The sequence below is a fragment of the Pseudophryne corroboree genome, chromosome 6 (genome assembly GCF_028390025.1).
Source record: "Pseudophryne corroboree isolate aPseCor3 chromosome 6, aPseCor3.hap2, whole genome shotgun sequence".
Lineage (NCBI taxonomy): Eukaryota > Metazoa > Chordata > Amphibia > Anura > Myobatrachidae > Pseudophryne > Pseudophryne corroboree.
The window spans coordinates 314,517,568-314,536,526 of record NC_086449.1 but is presented as its reverse complement, the minus strand read 5'-3'; the positions used below and the strand labels follow the sequence as shown (position 1 = coordinate 314,536,526).

Below are 18,959 nucleotides of genomic sequence, written 5' to 3'. Positions count from 1 at the left end.
CTTACTAATGTAATACTTTAGTAATGGAGTACTTTTCTGTATCTTATTTCTTCCTAATATAGCACTTTTCAGTGTCTGAAGGATATAGTGTGCTTCCCTGATGCCTGCTCGTTCATTCTCTGACCTGATTGACTAAATTGAGAGACCACCTCTAAGTGTTCTTCACACCTTTTTACACAACAGCGGCAGAGCTGAGTGATGCCTTCCCCACAGTAACCTCTGCTGTCGCTGGAGAGGAAACTTGTCAGCAGAGCACCTGGACCTCAGACATGTTCCCACAGCCTCCCACCCATTACTCCTGATGCTGGAGGAGGGATTGTCTGCGATCTCTTCTACAGTAGGGGTGGGGGATTGCAGCACGTGGTGGTGCTGGTTGTTGCCATTACCATGGGAAGCATGTTTGTCATCCAGGTCCGCAGCAGACATGTCTCCTCTCCCAGTGGTGGGTACTGTGCGGAAGGTGGTGGCATCAGTGACTGTTAGCATTACCATGTTGTCCAGGTCCTCTCCAGCGGGAACTGTGGGTACTGTGCGGGAGGCAGTGACACCACTGACAGTTGGCTGTCCAGGTCCTCTCCAGCGGCAGCCGTGGGTAATGTGTGGGAGGCTCCAGCAGCAGTGTAAAATTGTGGGAAAAACACATGGGGGGGGCAGTTTATCAATTCAGCCAGTCTGGGGAAAAATGAGGAGGTATCACGGATGTACACTGTATCCCCCCAGCAGGCCTCGACTAGTCATCTGGCATTAAATGCTAGGAGGCCTGATGGCTTGATGGGCCGTTCCTGCCCCACAGTGAGTCAGGCTGCCTTCCAGCTCTCTCCCTTCTGCCCATATATGTCATAGGGACAGATTGGGCTTGGTGCAAGTCCAGGCCCCCTACTACTGGCACTTCCCCTTGAGCCGTGGCTGTTCCCCCTTGCATACTAGGCTGTTTTACACTGAGAACACCAGAAAGTGTTAATGTTAAGAGAAAAGTTTTGCATTAGTAACAGAATATTAAACTATTACATAAGTAGCACTTTAAGGGGTATTCAATTGATACTGCCGTCTGATCTCCCATCTTAAATGACGGAAGATTGCAGGGGCGATATTCAATTAATGCTGTATGCCAAATAATGGGCGTGATCGTGAAAAGTGCTATTTGTGCGCCACATTACATTACATTTCAGCTTGCGAGCATGGGGGACTGTGCGCTAAAATGTGTCTCCCCACGGCTCAGTGGGGCAGATGTATTAACCTGGAGAAGGCATAAGGAAGTGATAAACCAGTGATAAATGCCAGGTGAAAAACGCACAAGCCAATCAGCTCCAATATGTAAATTAATAGGTAACAGCTGATTGGCTGTTCCATTTATCACCTTGTACTTATCACTGTTTTATCACTTCCTTATGCCTTCTCCAGGTTAATACATCTGCCCCAGTGCGCCTAAATGGAGCAACAATTTAGTTGCTCTGTTGGGTGCCACCTAGTGGCAGTAGCGGGGAGAAAGAACTGAATTTCTTCTAAGTGTTAAATTAGTTCACTTAATTTTCTGAACAAGTTTAATGATGTTCTGAAGCAATTTAATTGTATAAACCTTAGGCGCTCCATCTTCTGCACTTCAACCCGTCACCTCCTGACTGCGATGAACCTTATACAATTCATATACTTCTAGCGCTACAGCGTCAGCCTCTGGCTGGGGCGTCGGTTGCTGTTAGCGAAGGGGACCTAGGCGAAACCGGAGTGACACACTCGCACAGTAAAGTGAGGCGGAGGTTGGCCAGCTGAGTCTATTTCCCTTTCCATTCCATTTCGGAGCTTGGGACGAGTCACGTGGAAGCGCAGGAAGTCTCGCGATATCCGTGAATTGCGGGCAACGCGAGAACTCTGAAGCGCATGCGCGATGCTGGACGGTGAGAGGGCTTCCGGTACTCGGTACCGCTGAGCGCTGCCGGTGAGATACGGTTGTCACCATTATAGCCAGAGCTGCTGTATTCTGCACTGTCCAGAGAACAGCATCGGGGCAGCTGGGAACGCAGCGGTGGATGGTCAGCAGGGTGCGAGCACCATAAACCATGGCTTACCAGCTGTACAGAAACACGACACTGGGGAACAGCCTGCAGGAGAGCTTGGACGAGCTAATACAGGTGAGGAGGCGCCGGCGGCCTAGTTCCCGTTACCGTCTGGTGTTACTGTTCGCTGCCGGTGTGTGACTTCTACGCCCTCCTGCTCATTACCACTGTACATGCACACTAATGGCTAGCCTGGAGTGACACACACAGGAGGGGGCACCGGGTGCCAGGTGCTCATGCTGCACATAGTCTTATAGGATTTTCTTTTTTATTATAATTATTTCATTATGTTGATTTATAAATTGTACTTGATCCAGTATACATCCTATTCTTCCCTCTACCCCTCCATTGTATGACATCTATACTCTCCATTATACTGTGCTGTATGTTCACCCACCCATCCTTGACTAAAGGGCCCCATACACTACTGCGACATGTCCGTCTGACATGTCGCTGGCGATCACCCCCGGCAGCCTAGATGCTGTATGCTATCCTTTTGCATACAATGTATCTTGGATGATCCCAGCCATGCCTGCGGGTCGGACCAGATAGAATGTGCAGCACATTAAATCTGGAGGATCAGATGTTCACAGGAACGCGCATCGGATCGGAAACTCCTCCAAAATGCCCGATTTCATCCAATATACCGGGCCGAATCCCCGAAATCGGATATTATCATCCTAGTGTGTGGGGCCCTTAACTCTCCCTGCTGTCTCTGCCACCAAAGTCTTTCCTACTACAGTATTTTGTTTAGTACTGTGGAGAGAAACTTTCTCTCTCCAATTTATCTCTTGCCAAACTTTGATAAATCTGCCTTAACTCTTGTGCAGCAAATGGACTTGTGCAGAGAGAAGGTATCTGAGAGGAAAGGTGCTACTACAGTATTTTGGGCGAGCAGAAATGTGTGACAAGTGACACGTTGGGTGCCCAAACTACACTTTTCATGTTTCGCCTAGCATTTTAGTCAGATTTAGGCATTTTAGTCAGCTAAAACCAGCTTTGCATTGCACAATAAATAAAAACAATTGAATTGCCCCCTATCAGTTCTAATCTGGCAGTGCTTCAGTGATTTAATTGGCTCTGTGAAATAAAATATTACCCCATTGCTTCCCAAATCCAGTCCTCAGGGATACTTAACAGTACATGTTTTCCATAGCAGCTTGAGTGCAGGCGTATTTACTGACGCATTTTAAAAGATCCACAGGTGGTACTACTATTAGCTTGTGTTTCTGTGAGGGGTGATTCTCCAGAAAGTGAACATGAAGTCCTGTGCATCACACGCTTTTATTTATTTTTTACTTTTAAACTGGTCTGATAAGAAATTGTTGCCATATGAAAACTTAAATCCTTAGCAGCAATGCATTATGGTGCATACACACTGTGAGATTCGGGCTCACCCCGATTCTCACTGTGCGATAGGGACTCGGTCGGTATCACAAGCATATTATGACTGTGCTTGTGATACTGGCTTTGTCCGATTTTGGCTAAGTGTTAAATTTGACTATCTCTTTTCTACGAGATAGACTGTGCAGGCAAGTCAATTTTGACTATCTAGGCTTGCGATGCCGACCGTGCCTCTGCATCGCAAGGTGACTTCTGCACTAACTTTCGTTACGATATATAGTCAAAATCGTAAGAGAATCTCACCGTGTGTACACACCTTTACTTACCCTATAACTTAAGACCCACTAAAATCTTGCCATTTTGGAGAAGTATGTTTAAATTTGTGTAGCTGCCCCGTGCATCACTGAGATTTGCCCTGAGAATACATGGAAAACATGCACCGTTATTCATTGTATTAAGGCGAAAGATCAACTTTAGACATTTACATTGATTTATATAGATTTTTATATTAATGAAAAGGGAATGCAGTTTCGGGGGTTAAGAGCAATCAAGGATAAAAAGGGGTAGATTCATAAAACATGGAGAGAGACAAAGTACCAACCAATCGGCTCCTGTCATTTTACAGTTAGGGTGCGTACACACGGTGAGATCCTTGCTATGCCCGATTTTCACTTGTGATTTCCCTTGAACTCCCCGGAACTCAGCACCACCGATTTTGACTAACTTTTCTTGAGATATGGACTATGTGTGCTTACGATTTTGGCTTATGTGAGTTGTCATTGACATGTGAGATGAACTAGATAGTACACCAATCTAGCAAGGATTGACTTGCCTGCACAGTCTATCTTTTCTTGCGATGCCGACCTGGCGGGACCGCGCATTGGGATCGAATCGAGATCGCAAGGTGACTTTCACCTTGCGATCTGCACTAACTTTTCTTGCGATTTTGACTATATAATCAAAATCGAAAGACAATATCTCACAGTGTGTACACTCCCTTAGAAAAATGATAATGGGGTTGATTGGTTGGTACTTCTCTTTTCAAACTGAGAAATCATCCCTAAAGTTTTCTGCAGTAAACGTAGTTTGAAGAGAAAAGGTAGCTTTGGGAAGAATTAATAAACTCTCTAGGGACATAGATGAGGATGTTGTTAAACTGTCCACATTTATGCTGTCTACAGTGTAACATCCATGGGGCAATGCTGACACAGTAGTAATGTGATTTAAAGCATGTTAAGCGAGTTGGCATAAGTATGCTATTAACAGAGTGCCATGCAATAGTAATGTGATTTAAAACATTAACTGTGGCGGCATAACTTTATGCATGGTACTAAGTATCATTTTAAAATGATAAACCCGGTATGGTTAACATGCTTTAAATCGCAGTACTACCGCATCGGCATGCTGACTATCGAAAACATACAAATCAACAAACCATGTGTATTATTCCCATATACTTCAGTGAGATGACTTTTTTTTATTTTTTTTAGATTCATAGATATATACAATATCTGTGTGTGTATGGTATCCGGTTTCTAGGTTGACAGTCATTTGGTCGACCACTATTGGTCGACATGAGTATTTCACTTTTTTTTCTTTTTTGGAACTTTTTCATACTTTCCGATAGTTGTGGACTACTATTGGGAATAGTAACCTGCGAGGGGACACTAATTGGAGTTCTGTTCATTTTTCAAAGAAAACGACACCCAAAAAACTCAAGTCGACCTTTTTCCATGTCGACCTAAAGACCATGACGACATATTTCAGGTATCACTTATCCTCATACCCTACAAGTATATCTAGGCACGAATTAAGAACAACCTTCCAAAGAATTTTTCGGCTCGGAGATCATATACCAAAAATACACGATTGCTGGAGTTATTGTGGGGTTGCCACTTTTTAAGAATCTTTTCACACAATTATTTCATTCATTATCACCTATTTGTTTGTATGTGTTATGTTTTAACCTCTATATTTTGCTGTGTGTGTCCTACTTAAGGGACCTTCTTAATATTAATGTAAGCAATAAAAGCTACGTTTTATTATATCAACTCAACAAATTAATTTTGTGCACCCAACTTAATAACCGTCTTTCAAGTTCTCTTTTTGTGTTGAACAATGGATTCAACAAAGTTAAATATGCCGGCCAAATGTCTCAACCGTTCACAATCTCAGCTGGCGTCAAGCAAGGTTGTATAGTATCACCCATGCGCTTCAACATAGCTATAGACTGGCTTCTCAGAAAAAAAACTTTTATAAATGAAATAGCCACCATTACTGGCAAACATACAGCCCTCACAGATCTAGTCTACGCAGATGATATCCTCTTCCTAGCTGAAAACATGCAGGGAGCCCAACACATCCTAAATAAGCTCCGGTCAAATGCAGCAATGCTTCGCTTGGAAACATCATTGTACAAGTGGATACTGTGAAATACCTGGGTTTAACTAGCAATGGTCAACTGATTGCCGTTACAAGCGACATCACAAGTTGAATAGGTTGTGTCACAGCTGCATTTGCATCTGTGAAAAAAGGCCTCTGGAACCAACTGGACATTTCCATTGCCACAAAAATAAAGGTATTCACCGCATTGGTTAGAACAATATTACTGTATGGTTCAAAATGATGGACAATCCTTAAAAATGAGCTAACAAGGCTGGAATGTTTCCAAATGATATGATTAGAAAATAGCAGGTGATGTGCTACAGAAAACATGGCTAAAGCAATTTGCCCAAGACCTTTAACCATTGCACTTCCATATTGATGATGCCAAGCAAGCAGTCCTAAACCGATCCCAGTGGCGTGTGATTTTTAGAGATACCCTGCCTTTGGCTGTCACAGTACCGGTCAGCTTATAGGCCCTACACACTGGCCGATCCGCCGCCGAGCTGCCCGACGGCGGATGCGGCTGACGGACGACCCGCGCGGAGGGGGGGCAGTGACGGGGGGAGTGAAGTTTCTTTACTCCCCCCGTCACCCGGCTGCATTGAAGTGCAGGCAAATATGGACGAGATCGTCCTTATTGGCCTGCATGTACAGCCGACGGGGGACCAGCGATGAACGAGCGCGGGGCCGCGCATCGTTCATCGCTGGAGCCTCCACACTGCACGATATGAACAGTATCTCGTTCATTAATGAACGAGATCGTTCATATCGTGCAGTCATGTCAGCCAGTGTGTAGGGCCCTTTACTTTGCCGGCATTAACAATAATTAAATCTAAGTCTTCCTACCTCCTATGTCTGTTTGTTATTACCCAGTTTTATTTTTATCAGTGTTTTTTCCAATTGTAAAGCGCAACGGAATTTGTTGCGCTATATAAGAAACTTCAATAAATGTACCTGTGTTATATTCCAGTAAGGTATTTCTGAAGTATGTAGTTTTAGTATTTGTGTTCTTTTCTGCAGCTGATTATTTTTAAGGGCAATCAGAAAAGGCAAAAAATTATAAAATACATTGTTGATATTATTGAAGGGCATTTCTCTGACGTCCTAGTGGATGCTGGGACTTCCGTAAGGACCATGGGGAATAGCGGCTCCGCAGGAGACTGGGCACAAAAGTAAAAGCTTTAGACTAGCTGGTGTGCACTGGCTCCTCCCCCTATGACCCTCCTCCAAGCCTCAGTTAGATTTTTGTGCCCGAACGAGAAGGGTGCATGCTAGGTGGCTCTCCTGAGCTGCTTAGAAGTAAAAGTTTAAATAGGTTTTTTATTTTCAGTGAGTCCTGCTGGCAACAGGCTCACTGCATCGTGGGACTAAGGGGAGAAGAAGCGAACTCACCTGCGTGCAGAGTGGATTGGGCTTCTTGGCTACTGGAAAATTAGCTCCAGAGGGACAATCACAGGTTCAGCCTGGATGGGTCCCGGAGCCGCGCCGCCGGCCCCCTTACAGAGCCAGAAGAGCGAAGAGGTCCGGAGAAATCGGCGGCAGAAGACGTTTCCTGTCTTCAGATAAGGTAGCGCACAGCACTGCAGCTGTGCGCCATTGCTCTCAGCACACTTCACACTCCGGTCACTGAGGGTGCAGGGCGCTGGGGGGGAGCGCCCTGAGACGCAATAAAACACTATAAAAACCTTATATGGCTAAAGAAATGCATCACATATAGCTCCTGGGCTATATGGATGCATTTAACCCCTGCCAGTTTTCCTGAAAAAAGCGGGAGAAAAGGCCGCCGTGAAGGGGGCGGAGCCTTTCTCCTCAGCACACAAGCGCCATTTTCTTTCACAGCTCCGCTGGAAGGACGGCTCCCTGACTCTCCCCTGCAGTCCTGCTACAAGAATCAGGGTAAAACAAGAGAGGGGGGGCACTATTGCCTGTGTTAGTGATGTCACCCCCTAGGGAGTCGACACCTGACTGGATGGTCGTATTTAAAGAATTACGTGACAATGTCAGCACTTTGCAAAAAACTGTTGACGACATGAGACAGCCGGCAAATCAATTAGTGCCTGTTCAGGCGTCTCAGACACCGTCAGGGGCGCTAAAACGCCCGTTACCTCAGATGGTCGACACAGACCCAGACACGAATACTGAATCCAGTGTCGACGGTGAGGAGACAAACGTAATGTCCAGTAGGGCCACACGTTACATGATCACGGCAATGAAGGAGGCATTGAATATTTCTGACACTACAAGTACCACAAAAAAGGGTATTATGTGGGGTGTGAAAAAACTACCAGTAGTTTTTCCTGAATCAGATGAATTAAATGAGGTGTGTGATAAAGCGTGGTTTTCCCCCGATAAAAAACTGCTGATTTCTAATAAATTATTGGCACTATACTCTTTCCCGCCAGAGGTTAGGGCACGTTGGGAAACACCTCCTAGGGTAGATAAGGCGCTCACACGCTTATCAAAACAAGTGGCGTTACCGTCTCCCGATACGGCCGCCCTCAAGGAACCAGCTGATAGAAGGCTGGAAAATATCCTAAAAGGTATATACACACATACTGGTGTTATACTGCGACCAGCAATCGCCTCAGCCTGGATGTGCAGCGCTGGAGTGGCTTGGTCGGATTCCCTGACTGAAAATATTGATACCCTGGATAGGGACAGTATATTATTAACTATAGAGCATTTAAAGGATGCATTACTATATATGCGAGATGCACAGAGGGATATTTGCACCCTGGCATCTAGAGTGAGTGCGATGTCCATTTCTGCCAGAAGAGCGTTATGGACGCGACAGTGGTCAGGTGATGCGGATTCCAAACGACATATGGAAGTATTGCCGTATAAAGGGAAGGAGTTATTTGGGGTCGGTCTATCGGACCTGGTGGCCACGGCAACGGCTGGAAAATCCACCTTTTTACCCCAGGTCACCTCTCAGCAGAAAAAGACACAGTCTTTTCAAACTCAGTCCTTTCGTCCCCATAAGGGCAAGCGGGCAAAAGGCCACTCATTTCTGCCCCGGGGCAGAGGAAGGGGAAAAAGACTGCACCAGGCAGCCTCTTCCCAGGAGCAGAAACCCTCCCCCGCTTCTGCCAAGTCTTCAGCATGACGCTGGGGCTCTACAAGCGGACTCAGGCACGGTGGGGGGCCGTCTCAAGAATTTCAGCGCGCAGTGGGCTCACTCGCAAGTGGACCCCTGGATCCTGCAGGTAGTATCACAGGGGTACAAATTGGAATTCGAGACGTCTCCCCCTCGCCGGTTCCTGAAGTCTGCTCTACCAACGTCTCCCTCCGACAGGGAGGCGGTAGTGGAAGCTATTCACAAGCTGTATTCCCAGCAGGTGATAATCAAGGTACCCCTCCTACAACAGGGAAAGGGGTATTTCTCTAACGTCCTAGTGGATGCTGGGGACTCCGTCAGGACCATGGGGATTAGCGGGCTCCGCAGGAGACAGGGCACATCTAAAAAGCCTTTTAGGTCACATGGTGTGTACTGGCTCCTCCCCCTATGACCCTCCTCCAAGCTTCAGTTAGGTTTTTGTGCCCGTCCGAGAGGGTGCAATCTAGGTGGCTCTCTTAAAGAGCTAGTTAGAAAAAGTTTTTTTTTAGGTTTCTAATCAGTGTCTCCTGCTGGCGACAGGAGCACTGCAACGTGGGACTTAGGGGAGAGACTGGCAACTCACCTGCGTGCAGGAGGATTGAAGTCTTAGGCTACTGGACACTGAGCTCCAGAGGGAGTCGGAACACAGGTCAGCCTGGGGTTCGTCCCGGAGCCGCGCCGCTGATTCCCCCTTACAGACGCTGAAGACGGCAGAGACGGAGGTCCGGAAACAGGCGGCAGAAGACTTCAGGGTCTTCATAGAGGTAGCGCACAGCACTGCAGCTGTGCGCCATTGTTGCATACACGGCTCACGGATCTCGATCACGGAGGGTGCAGGGCGCTGCTGGGGGCGCCCTGGGCAGCAATATTAAATACCTTAGAGGCAAATAAATACATTACATATAGCCATTAAGGCTATATGTATGTATTTTACCCAGGCCAGTTTATTAAAAAAACCGGGAGAAAAGCCCGCCGGAAAAGGGGCGGAGCTTATTCTCCTCAGCACTCGGCGCCATTTTCCTGCACGGCTCCGCTGGTGAGGAAGGCTCCCACGACTCTCCCCTGCACTGCACTACAGAAACAGGGTAACAAAGAGAGAGGGGGGCATAAATTTGGCGATATAATTGTATATTGAAAGCGCATATATATAAGAACAACACCTTTTAGGGTTGTTATATAAATAATAGCGCTTTTGGTGTGTGCTGGCAAACTCTCCCTCTGTCTCCCCAAAGGGCTAGGAGGGTCCTGTCTTCAATAGAGCATTCACTGTGTGGCTGCTGTGTGTGTCGGTACGTGTGTGTCGACATGTTTGAGGACGATGTTGGTGTGGAGGCAGAGCAATTGCCGATGATGGTAATGTCACCCCCTAGGGAGTCGACACCGGAATGGATGGCTTTGGTTATGGAATTACGTGATAATGTCAGCACATTACAAAAGTCAGTTGACGAAATGAGACGCCCGGCAAACCAGTTAGTACCGGTTCAGGCATCTCAGACACCGTCAGGGGCTGTAAAACGTCCCTTACCTCAGTCAGTCGACACGGGTACCGACACAGATGAATCTAGTGTCGACGGTGAGGAAGTAAACGTATTTTCCAATAGGGCCACACGTTATATGATTACGGCAATGAAGGAGGCTTTGCAGCTCTCTGATACTACTGGTACCTCAAAAAGGGGTATTATGTGGGGGGTTAAAAAACTGCCTGTATTTTTCCCAGAATCAGAGGAATTGAATGATGTGTGTGAGGAAGCGTGGGTTACCCCCGATAGAAAATTGCCAATTTCAAAGAAGTTATTGGCATTATACCCTTTCCCACCAGAGGTTAGGGCCCGCTGGGAAACACCCCCTAGGGTGGATAAGGCGCTCACACGTTTATCAAAGCAAGTGGCGTTACCGTCTCCTGATACGGCCGCCCTCAAGGATCCAGCAGATAGGAGGCTGGAAACTACACTGAAAAGTATGTACACGCATACTGGTGTTATACTGCGACCGGCAATAGCCTCAGCCTGGATGTGCAGCGCTGGGGTAGTGTGGTTGGATTCTCTGACTGAAAATATTGATACCCTGGATAGGGACAGTATTTTATTGACTCTAGAGCAATTAAAGGATGCATTTCTTTATATGCGAGATGCTCAGAGGGATGTTTGTACTCTAGCATCAAGAGTAAGCGCGATGTCCATATCTGCCAGAAGAAGTTTATGGACGCGACAGTGGTCAGGTGATGCGGATTCCAAGAGGCATATGGAAGTATTGCCATACAAGGGAGAGGAATTGTTTGGGGTCGGTCTTTCGGACTTGGTGGCCACGGCAACTGCCGGCAAATCCACCTTTTTACCTCAGACTCCTTCCCAACAGAAAAAGACACCGTCTTTTCAGCCGCAGTCCTTTCGCTCATATAAAAAGCGACCAAAAGGACAGTCTTATCTGCCGCGAGGCAGAGGAAAGGGTAAGAAGGGGCAGCATGCAGCCCCTACCCAGGAACAGAAGCCCGCCCAGGCTTCTACAAAGCCATCAGCATGACGCTGGGGCTGTACAAGTAGACTTAGGAACGGTGGGGGGTCGGCTCAAAAATTTCAGCAATCAATGGGATTACTCACAAGTAGACCCGTGGGTCCTGCAGATAATATCTCAGGGGTACATGCTGGAGTTCGAAAGGTCTCCTCCTCGCCGGTTCCTAAAATCTGCTTTACCAACGTCTCCCTCAGAAAGGACGTTGGTTTTGGAAGCCATTCCCAAGCTGTATTCTCAGCAGGTGATAGTCAAGGTACCCCTCCTACAACAGGGAAAGGGGTATTATTCCACACTATTTGTGGTACCGAAACCGGACGGTTCGGTAAGACCTATTCTAAATCTGAAATCCTTGAACCTGTACATACAGAAATTCAAGTTCAAGATGGAGTCACTCAGAGCAGTGATAGCGAATCTGGAAGAAGGGGACTTCATGGTTTCCTTGGACATAAAAGATGCTTATCTACATGTCCCAATTTACCCTTCACACCAAGGGTATCTCAGGTTCGTGGTACAAGACTGTCATTATCAGTTTCAAACGCTGCCGTTCGGTTTGTCCACGGCTCCTCGGGTCTTTACCAAGGTAATGACCGAAATGATGGTTCTTCTACGAAGAAAAGGCGTATTAATTATCCCTTACTTGGACGATCTCCTGATAAGGGCAAAGTCCAGAGAACAGCTGGAAGCCAGTGTTGCACTATCACAAGTAGTGCTTCAACAACACGGGTGGATTCTAAATCTTCCAAAATCTCAATTGACTCCGACAACACATCTGTTGTTTTTGGGCATGATTCTGGACACGGTTCAGAAAAAGGTGTTTCTCCCGGAAGAGAAAGCAAGGGAGTTATCCGAACTTGTCAGGAACCTCCTAAAACCAGGAACTGTGTCAGTATATCAATGCACGAGAGTCCTGGGAAAGATGGTGGCTTCGTACGAAGCGATTCCTTTCGGCAGATTCCATGCTCGGACATTCCAGTGGGATCTACTGGACAAATGGTCCGGATCGCATCTGCATATGCATCAGAGGATAACATTGTCACCGAGAACAAGATTGTCTCTCCTGTGGTGGTTGCAGACGGCCCATCTGTTAGTGGGCCGCAGATTCGGCATACAGGACTGGGTCCTGGTGACTACGGATGCCAGCCTACGAGGTTGGGGAGCAGTCACAAAGGGAAGAAACTTCCAGGGCGTGTGGTCAACCCTGGAAAAGTCTCTTCACATAAATATACTGGAGCTAAGAGCGATATACAATGCCCTAAGCCAAGCAAGACCTCTGCGTCAGGATCAGCCGGTGCTGATCCAGTCCGACAACATCACGGCAGTCGCTCACGTCAACCGACAAGGCGGCACGAGAAGCAGAAGTGCAATGACAGAAACTGCACGGATTCTGCGCTGGGCGGAGAATCATGTCGTAGCACTGTCAGCAGTGTTCATCCCGGGAGTGGACAACTGGGAAGCAGACTTCCTCAGCAGACACGACCTTCACCCGGGAGAGTGGGGACTTCATCCAGAAGTCTTCAACATGATGGTGAACCGTTGGGAAAAACCAAAGGTGGACATGATGGCGTCTCGCCTCAACAAAAAGTTGGACAGGTATTGCGCCAGGTCAAGAGACCCACAGGCAATAGCTGTGGACGCTCTGGTAACACCATGGGTGTACCAGTCAGTATATGTGTTCCCTCCTCTGCCTCTCATACCAAAGGTACTGAGAATTATACGGAAAAGAGGAGTAAGAACAATACTGGTAGCTCCGGACTGGCCAAGAAGAACTTGGTATCCGGAACTTCAAGAGATGCTCACGGAGGATCCGTGGCCTCTACCTCTAAGAAGGGACCTGCTTCAACAGGGACCTTGTATGTTCCAAGACTTACCGCGACTGCGTTTGACGGCATGGCGGTTGAACGCCGGATTCTAAAAGAAAAGGGCATTCCTGAGGAAGTTATTCCTACTTTAATTAAAGCCAGGAAAGATGTGACCGCACAACATTATCACCGTATTTGGAGAAAATATGTTGCGTGGTGTGAAGCTAAGAAGGCTCCAACGGAAGAATTTCAATTGGGTCGATTCTTACATTTCCTGCAAGCAGGATTGTCTTTGGGCCTCAAATTGGGGACCATTAAAGTTCAAATTTCGGCCTTATCAATTTTCTTCCAGAAAGAACTGGCGTCAGTGCCTGAAGTACAGACTTTTGTAAAAGGTGTACTACATATACAACCCCCAATAGTGCCTCCAGTGGCACCGTGGGATTTGAACGTGGTTCTAAATTTTCTCAAATCTCATTGGTTTGAGCCTTTAAAATCAGTAGATTTAAAATACCTTACATGGAAGGTAACCATGCTATTGGCCCTGGCTTCAGCCAGGAGAGTGTCAGAATTGGCGGCTTTGTCGTACAAAAGCCCATATCTGATTTTCCATTCGGACAGGGCAGAATTGCGGACACGTCCTCAATTTCTCCCTAAGGTGGTTTCAGCTTTTCACTTGAACCAGCCTATTGTGGTGCCTGCGGCGACTAACGACTTGGAGGATTCCAAGTTACTGGACGTTGTCAGAGCATTAAAAATATATATTTCAAGGACAGCTGGAGTCAGAAAATCTGACTCGTTGTTTATATTGTATGCACCCAACAAGATGGGTGCTCCTGCGTCTAAACAGACGATTGCACGTTGGATATGTAGCACAATCCAACTTGCACATTCTGTGGCAGGCCTGCCACAGCCTAAATCTGTAAAGGCCCACTCCACAAGGAAAGTAGGCTCATCCTGGGCGGCTGCCCGAGGGGTCTCGGCATTACAACTTTGCCGAGCAGCTACGTGGTCAGGGGAGAACACGTTTGTAAAATTTTACAAATTTGATACTCTGGCTAAGGAGGACCTGGAGTTCTCTCATTCGGTGCTGCAGAGTCATCCGCACTCTCCCGCCCGTTTGGGAGCTTTGGTATAATCCCCATGGTCCTGACGGAGTCCCCAGCATCCACTAGGACGTTAGAGAAAATAAGATTTTACTTACCGATAAATCTATTTCTCGTAGTCCGTAGTGGATGCTGGGCGCCCATCCCAAGTGCGGATTGTCTGCAATGTTTGTACATAGTTATTGTTACAAAAAATCGGGTTATTACTATTGTTGTGAGCCATCTTGTTAGAGGCTACTTCGTTTTGTTATCATACTGTTAACTGGGTTCAGATCACAAGTTGTACGGTGTGATTGGTGTGGCTGGTATGAGTCTTACCCGGGATTCAAGATCCTTCCTTATTGTGTACGCTCGTCCGGGCACAGTACCTAACTGAAGCTTGGAGGAGGGTCATAGGGGGAGGAGCCAGTACACACCATGTGACCTAAAAGGCTTTTTAGATGTGCCCTGTCTCCTGCGGAGCCCGCTAATCCCCATGGTCCTGACGGAGTCCCCAGCATCCACTACGGACTACGAGAAATAGATTTATCGGTAAGTAAAATCTTATTTATTCCACGCTGTTTGTGGTACCGAAGCCGGACGGCTCGGTGAGACCAATTTTAAATCTAAAATCCTTGAACACTTACATAAAAAGGTTCAAATTCAAGATGGAGTCACTCAGAGCAGTGATGGCGAACCTGGAAGAAGGGGACTATATGGTATCTCTAGACATCAAAGATGCTTATCTCCATGTCCCAATCTACCCTTCTCACCAAGGGTACCTCAGGTTTGTGGTACAAAACTGTCATTATCAGTTTCAGACGCTGCCGTTTGGATTGTCCACGGCACCACGGGTCTTTACCAAGGTAATGGCCGAAATGATGATTCTTCTTCGAAGAAAAGGCGTCTTAATTATCCCTTACTTGGACGATCTCCTGATAAGGGCAAGGTCCAGGGAACAGTTAGAGGTCGGAGTAGCACTATCTCAGGTAGTGCTACGTCAGCACGGGTGGATCCTAAATATCCCAAAATCACAGCTGATTCCAACAACACGTCTACTGTTCCTGGGGATGATTCTGGACACAGTCCAGAAAAAGGTGTTTCTCCCGGAGGAGAAGGCCAGGGAGTTATCCGAGCTAGTCAGGAAACTCCTAAAACCAGGCCAAGTGTCAGTGCATCAATGCACGAGAGTCCTGGGAAAAATGGTGGCTTCTTACGAAGTGATTCCATTCGGAAGATTCCATGCAAGAACTTTTCAGTGGGATCTGCTGGACAAATGGTCCGGATCGCATCTTCAGATGCATCAGCGGATAACCCTATCTCCAAGGACAAGGGTGTCTCTCCTGTGGTGGTTACAGAGTGCTCATCTTCTAGAGGGCCGCAGATTCGGCATTCAGGATTGGATGCTGGTGACCACCGATGCCAGCCTGAGAGGCTGGGGAGCAGTCACGCAGGGAAGAAATTTCCAGGGCTTGTGGTCAAGCATGGAAACGTCTCTTCACATAAATATCCTGGAACTAAGGGCCATTTACAATGCCCTAAGTCAAGCAAGGCCTCTGCTTCAGGGTCAGTCGGTATTGATCCAATCGGACAACATCACGGCAGTCGCCCACGTCAACAGACAGGGCGGCACAAGAAGCAGGAGGGCAATGGCAGAAGCTGCAAGGATTCTTCGCTGGGCGGAAAATCATGTGGTGGCACTGTCAGCAGTGTTCATTCCGGGAGTGGACAACTGGGAAGCAGACTTCCTCAGCAGACACGACCTCCACCCGGGGGAGTGGGGACTTCACCCAGAAGTCTTTCAAGTGATTGTAAACCGTTGGGAAAAACCAAAGGTGGACATGTTGGCGTCCCGTCTCAACAAAAAACTGGACAGATATTGCGCCAGGTCAAGGGACCCTCAGGCAATAGCGGTGGACGCTCTGGTAACACCGTGGGTGTACCAGTCGGTGTATGTGTTCCCTCCTCTGCCTCTCATACCCAAAGTACTGAGAATCATAAGAAGGAGAGGAGTAAGAACTATACTCGTGGGGCCGGATTGGCCAAGAAGAACTTGGTACCCGGAACTGCAAGAGATGCTCACGGAGGACCCGTGGCCTCTACCTCTAAGAAAGGACCTGCTCCAGCAGGGACCTTGTCTGTTCCAAGACTTGCTGCGTTTGACGGCATGGCGGTTAAACGCCGGATCCTGATGGAAAAAGGCATTCCAGATGAAGTCATCCCTACCCTGATCAAAGCCAGGAAGGATGTAACCGCGAAACATTATCACCGCATTTGGCGAAATTATGTTGCGTGGTGTGAGGCCAAGAAGGCCCCCACAGAGGAATTTCAACTGGGTCGTTTCCTGCATTTCCTGCAAGCAGGACTGTCTATGGGCCTAAAATTAGGATCCATTAAGGTTCAAATTTCGGCCCTGTCGATCTTCTTCCAGAAAGAACTGGCTTCAGTGCCTGAAGTTCAGACGTTTGTCAAGGGGGTACTGCATATACAGCCTCCTTTTGTGCCACCAGTGGCACCTTGGGATCTCAATGTAGTTTTAGGGTTCCTAAAATCACATTGGTTTGAACCACTCACCACTGTGGAATTAAAATATCTCACATGGAAGGTGGTCATGCTGTTAGCTCTGGCGTCAGCCAGGCGTGTCTCAGAATTGGCGGCTTTGTCATATAAAAGCCCTTACCTAATTTTTCATTCAGACAGGGCAGAATTGAGGACTCGTCCTCAATTTCTCCCTAAGGTGGTTTCAGCGTTTCACATGAACCAACCTATTGTGGTGCCTGCGGCTACTAGGGACTTGGAGGACTCCAAGTTGTTGGACGTAGTCAGGGCCCTGAAAATATGTTTCCAGGACGGCTGGAGTCAGAAAATCTGACTCGCTGTTTATCCTGTATGCACCCAACAAGCTGGGTGCTCCTGCTTCTAAGCAGACGATTGCTCGTTGGATTTGTAGTACAATTCAGCTTGCACATTCTGTGGCAGGACTGCCACAGCCAAAATCTGTTAAAGCCCATTCCACAAGGAAAGTGGGCTCATCTTGGGCGGCTGCCCGAGGGGTCTCTGCTTTACAACTTTGCCGAGCAGCTACTTGGTCAGGGGCAAACACGTTTGCAAAATTTTACAAATTCGATACCCTGGCTGAGGAGGACCTGGAGTTCTCTCATTCGGTGCTGCAGAGTCATCCGCACTCTCCCGCCCGTTTGGGAGCTTTGGTATAATCCCCATGGTCCTTACGGAAGTCCCAGCATCCACTAGGACGTCAGAGAAAATAAGAATTTACTTACCGATAATTCTATTTCTCATAGTCCGTAGTGGATGCTGGGCGCCCATCCCAAGTGCGGATTGTCTGCAATACTTGTATATAGTTATTGTTACAAAAAAATCGGGTTGTTTATTGTTGTGAGCCATCTTTTCAGAGGCTCCTACGTTTATCATACTGTTAACTGGGTTCAGATCACAGGTTGTACAGTGTGATTGGTGTGGCTGGTATGAGTCTTACCCGGGATTCAAAATCCTTCCTTATTATGTACGCTCGTCCGGGCACAGTATCCTAACTGAGGCTTGGAGGAGGGTCATAGGGGGAGGAGCCAGTGCACACCAGCTAGTCTAAAGCTTTTACTTTTGTGCCCAGTCTCCTGCGGAGCCGCTATTCCCCATGGTCCTTACGGAAGTCCCAGCATCCACTACGGACTATGAGAAATAGAATTATCGGTAAGTAAATTCTTATTTTTTCTTTCTTGTACCACTTCTTTTCCCTGCAGGGTTCTTCAGGAGTGATGGATGGCTTAGCGAGAGGCAGACAACAACATTGTCCACTTAAATCCTGTTATGCAGTGTAGCATATGTTAAAGATAGCTTAGAATTCTAACCATATGAAATATTTGATTACGGCATAATGAATAGGTATTACCAATTACCATGGTTTAGCTCACTAAACTCATTTACTATTTTTTGCAGTCTCAGCAAATCAACCCACAGCTTGCGCTCCAAGTACTGCTTCAGTTTGACAAGGCCATCAATTCAGCACTGGCACAACGGGTCAGAAACAGAGTCAACTTCAGGGTAAATATTAATGCAATTTAGAAGAAAAGATGTATGATAATCACTTTAGCACTCAAATTCATAAATACAGAAACAGATATCCAGGCCATGAGTTTAGTCTTTGTTTAGAAAAGCTCACTTTTTTTTTTTGATCATTCTCCAGCCTTAATTGATTCAGAAATCGGAGTGGCATGGCTGCATGTTGTGTAACAAACACCAAACCCAAAATACTTCTGCAATCGTTGAGGATTTTATGATGTTAAAATACCATAATGCAAGATTGAAAACCAAGTAAAGGACCCCATACACTTGACCGACCTCATGTCGGAGGCGATCGCAGGCGATCACCCCGGCAGCCTCCCGGGGGGCAGGATCGCCCAGGATACATCGGATGCTGTCCTTTCTGCTGCGGGGTACACTGGGCTCCACAGGGAATGACATTGGGGTGTAGAGTAGGATCTTGATCCGAGGCACCAACAGGCTCAAAGCTTTGACTGTTCCCAGAATGCATAGCGCCGCCTCCTCTATAACCCTGCCTCCATGCACAGGAGCTCAGTTTTGTAGTTGGTGCCATGCAGTAAGCAGGCGTACAACAGGGGTCTGCTCCAGCAGCCCTGAGAATAAGCTTTTAAATGAAAAATGAAGACTT

At 47.2% G+C, this 18,959-nt stretch overlaps 1 protein-coding gene across 2 annotated transcripts in view; it reads left to right on the top strand.

Moving 5' to 3' along the window:
- The first annotated feature begins 1,794 nt into the window (after positions 1 to 1,794).
- The window catches only part of GTF2A2 (general transcription factor IIA subunit 2), a 60,328-nt gene continuing 43,163 nt past the window's right edge, over positions 1,795 to 18,959 (top strand). Inside the window, exons 1-2 of one of the 2 annotated variants that reach the window (XM_063926255.1) lie at positions 1,795 to 2,126; positions 18,227 to 18,331. In XM_063926255.1, the coding sequence (XP_063782325.1) occupies positions 2,055 to 2,126; positions 18,227 to 18,331 (177 nt within the window). In that variant the 5' untranslated portion in view covers positions 1,795 to 2,054. The remainder of the gene's footprint in view (positions 2,127 to 18,226; positions 18,332 to 18,959) is intronic. The other variant, XM_063926256.1, reaches the window with a different exon arrangement.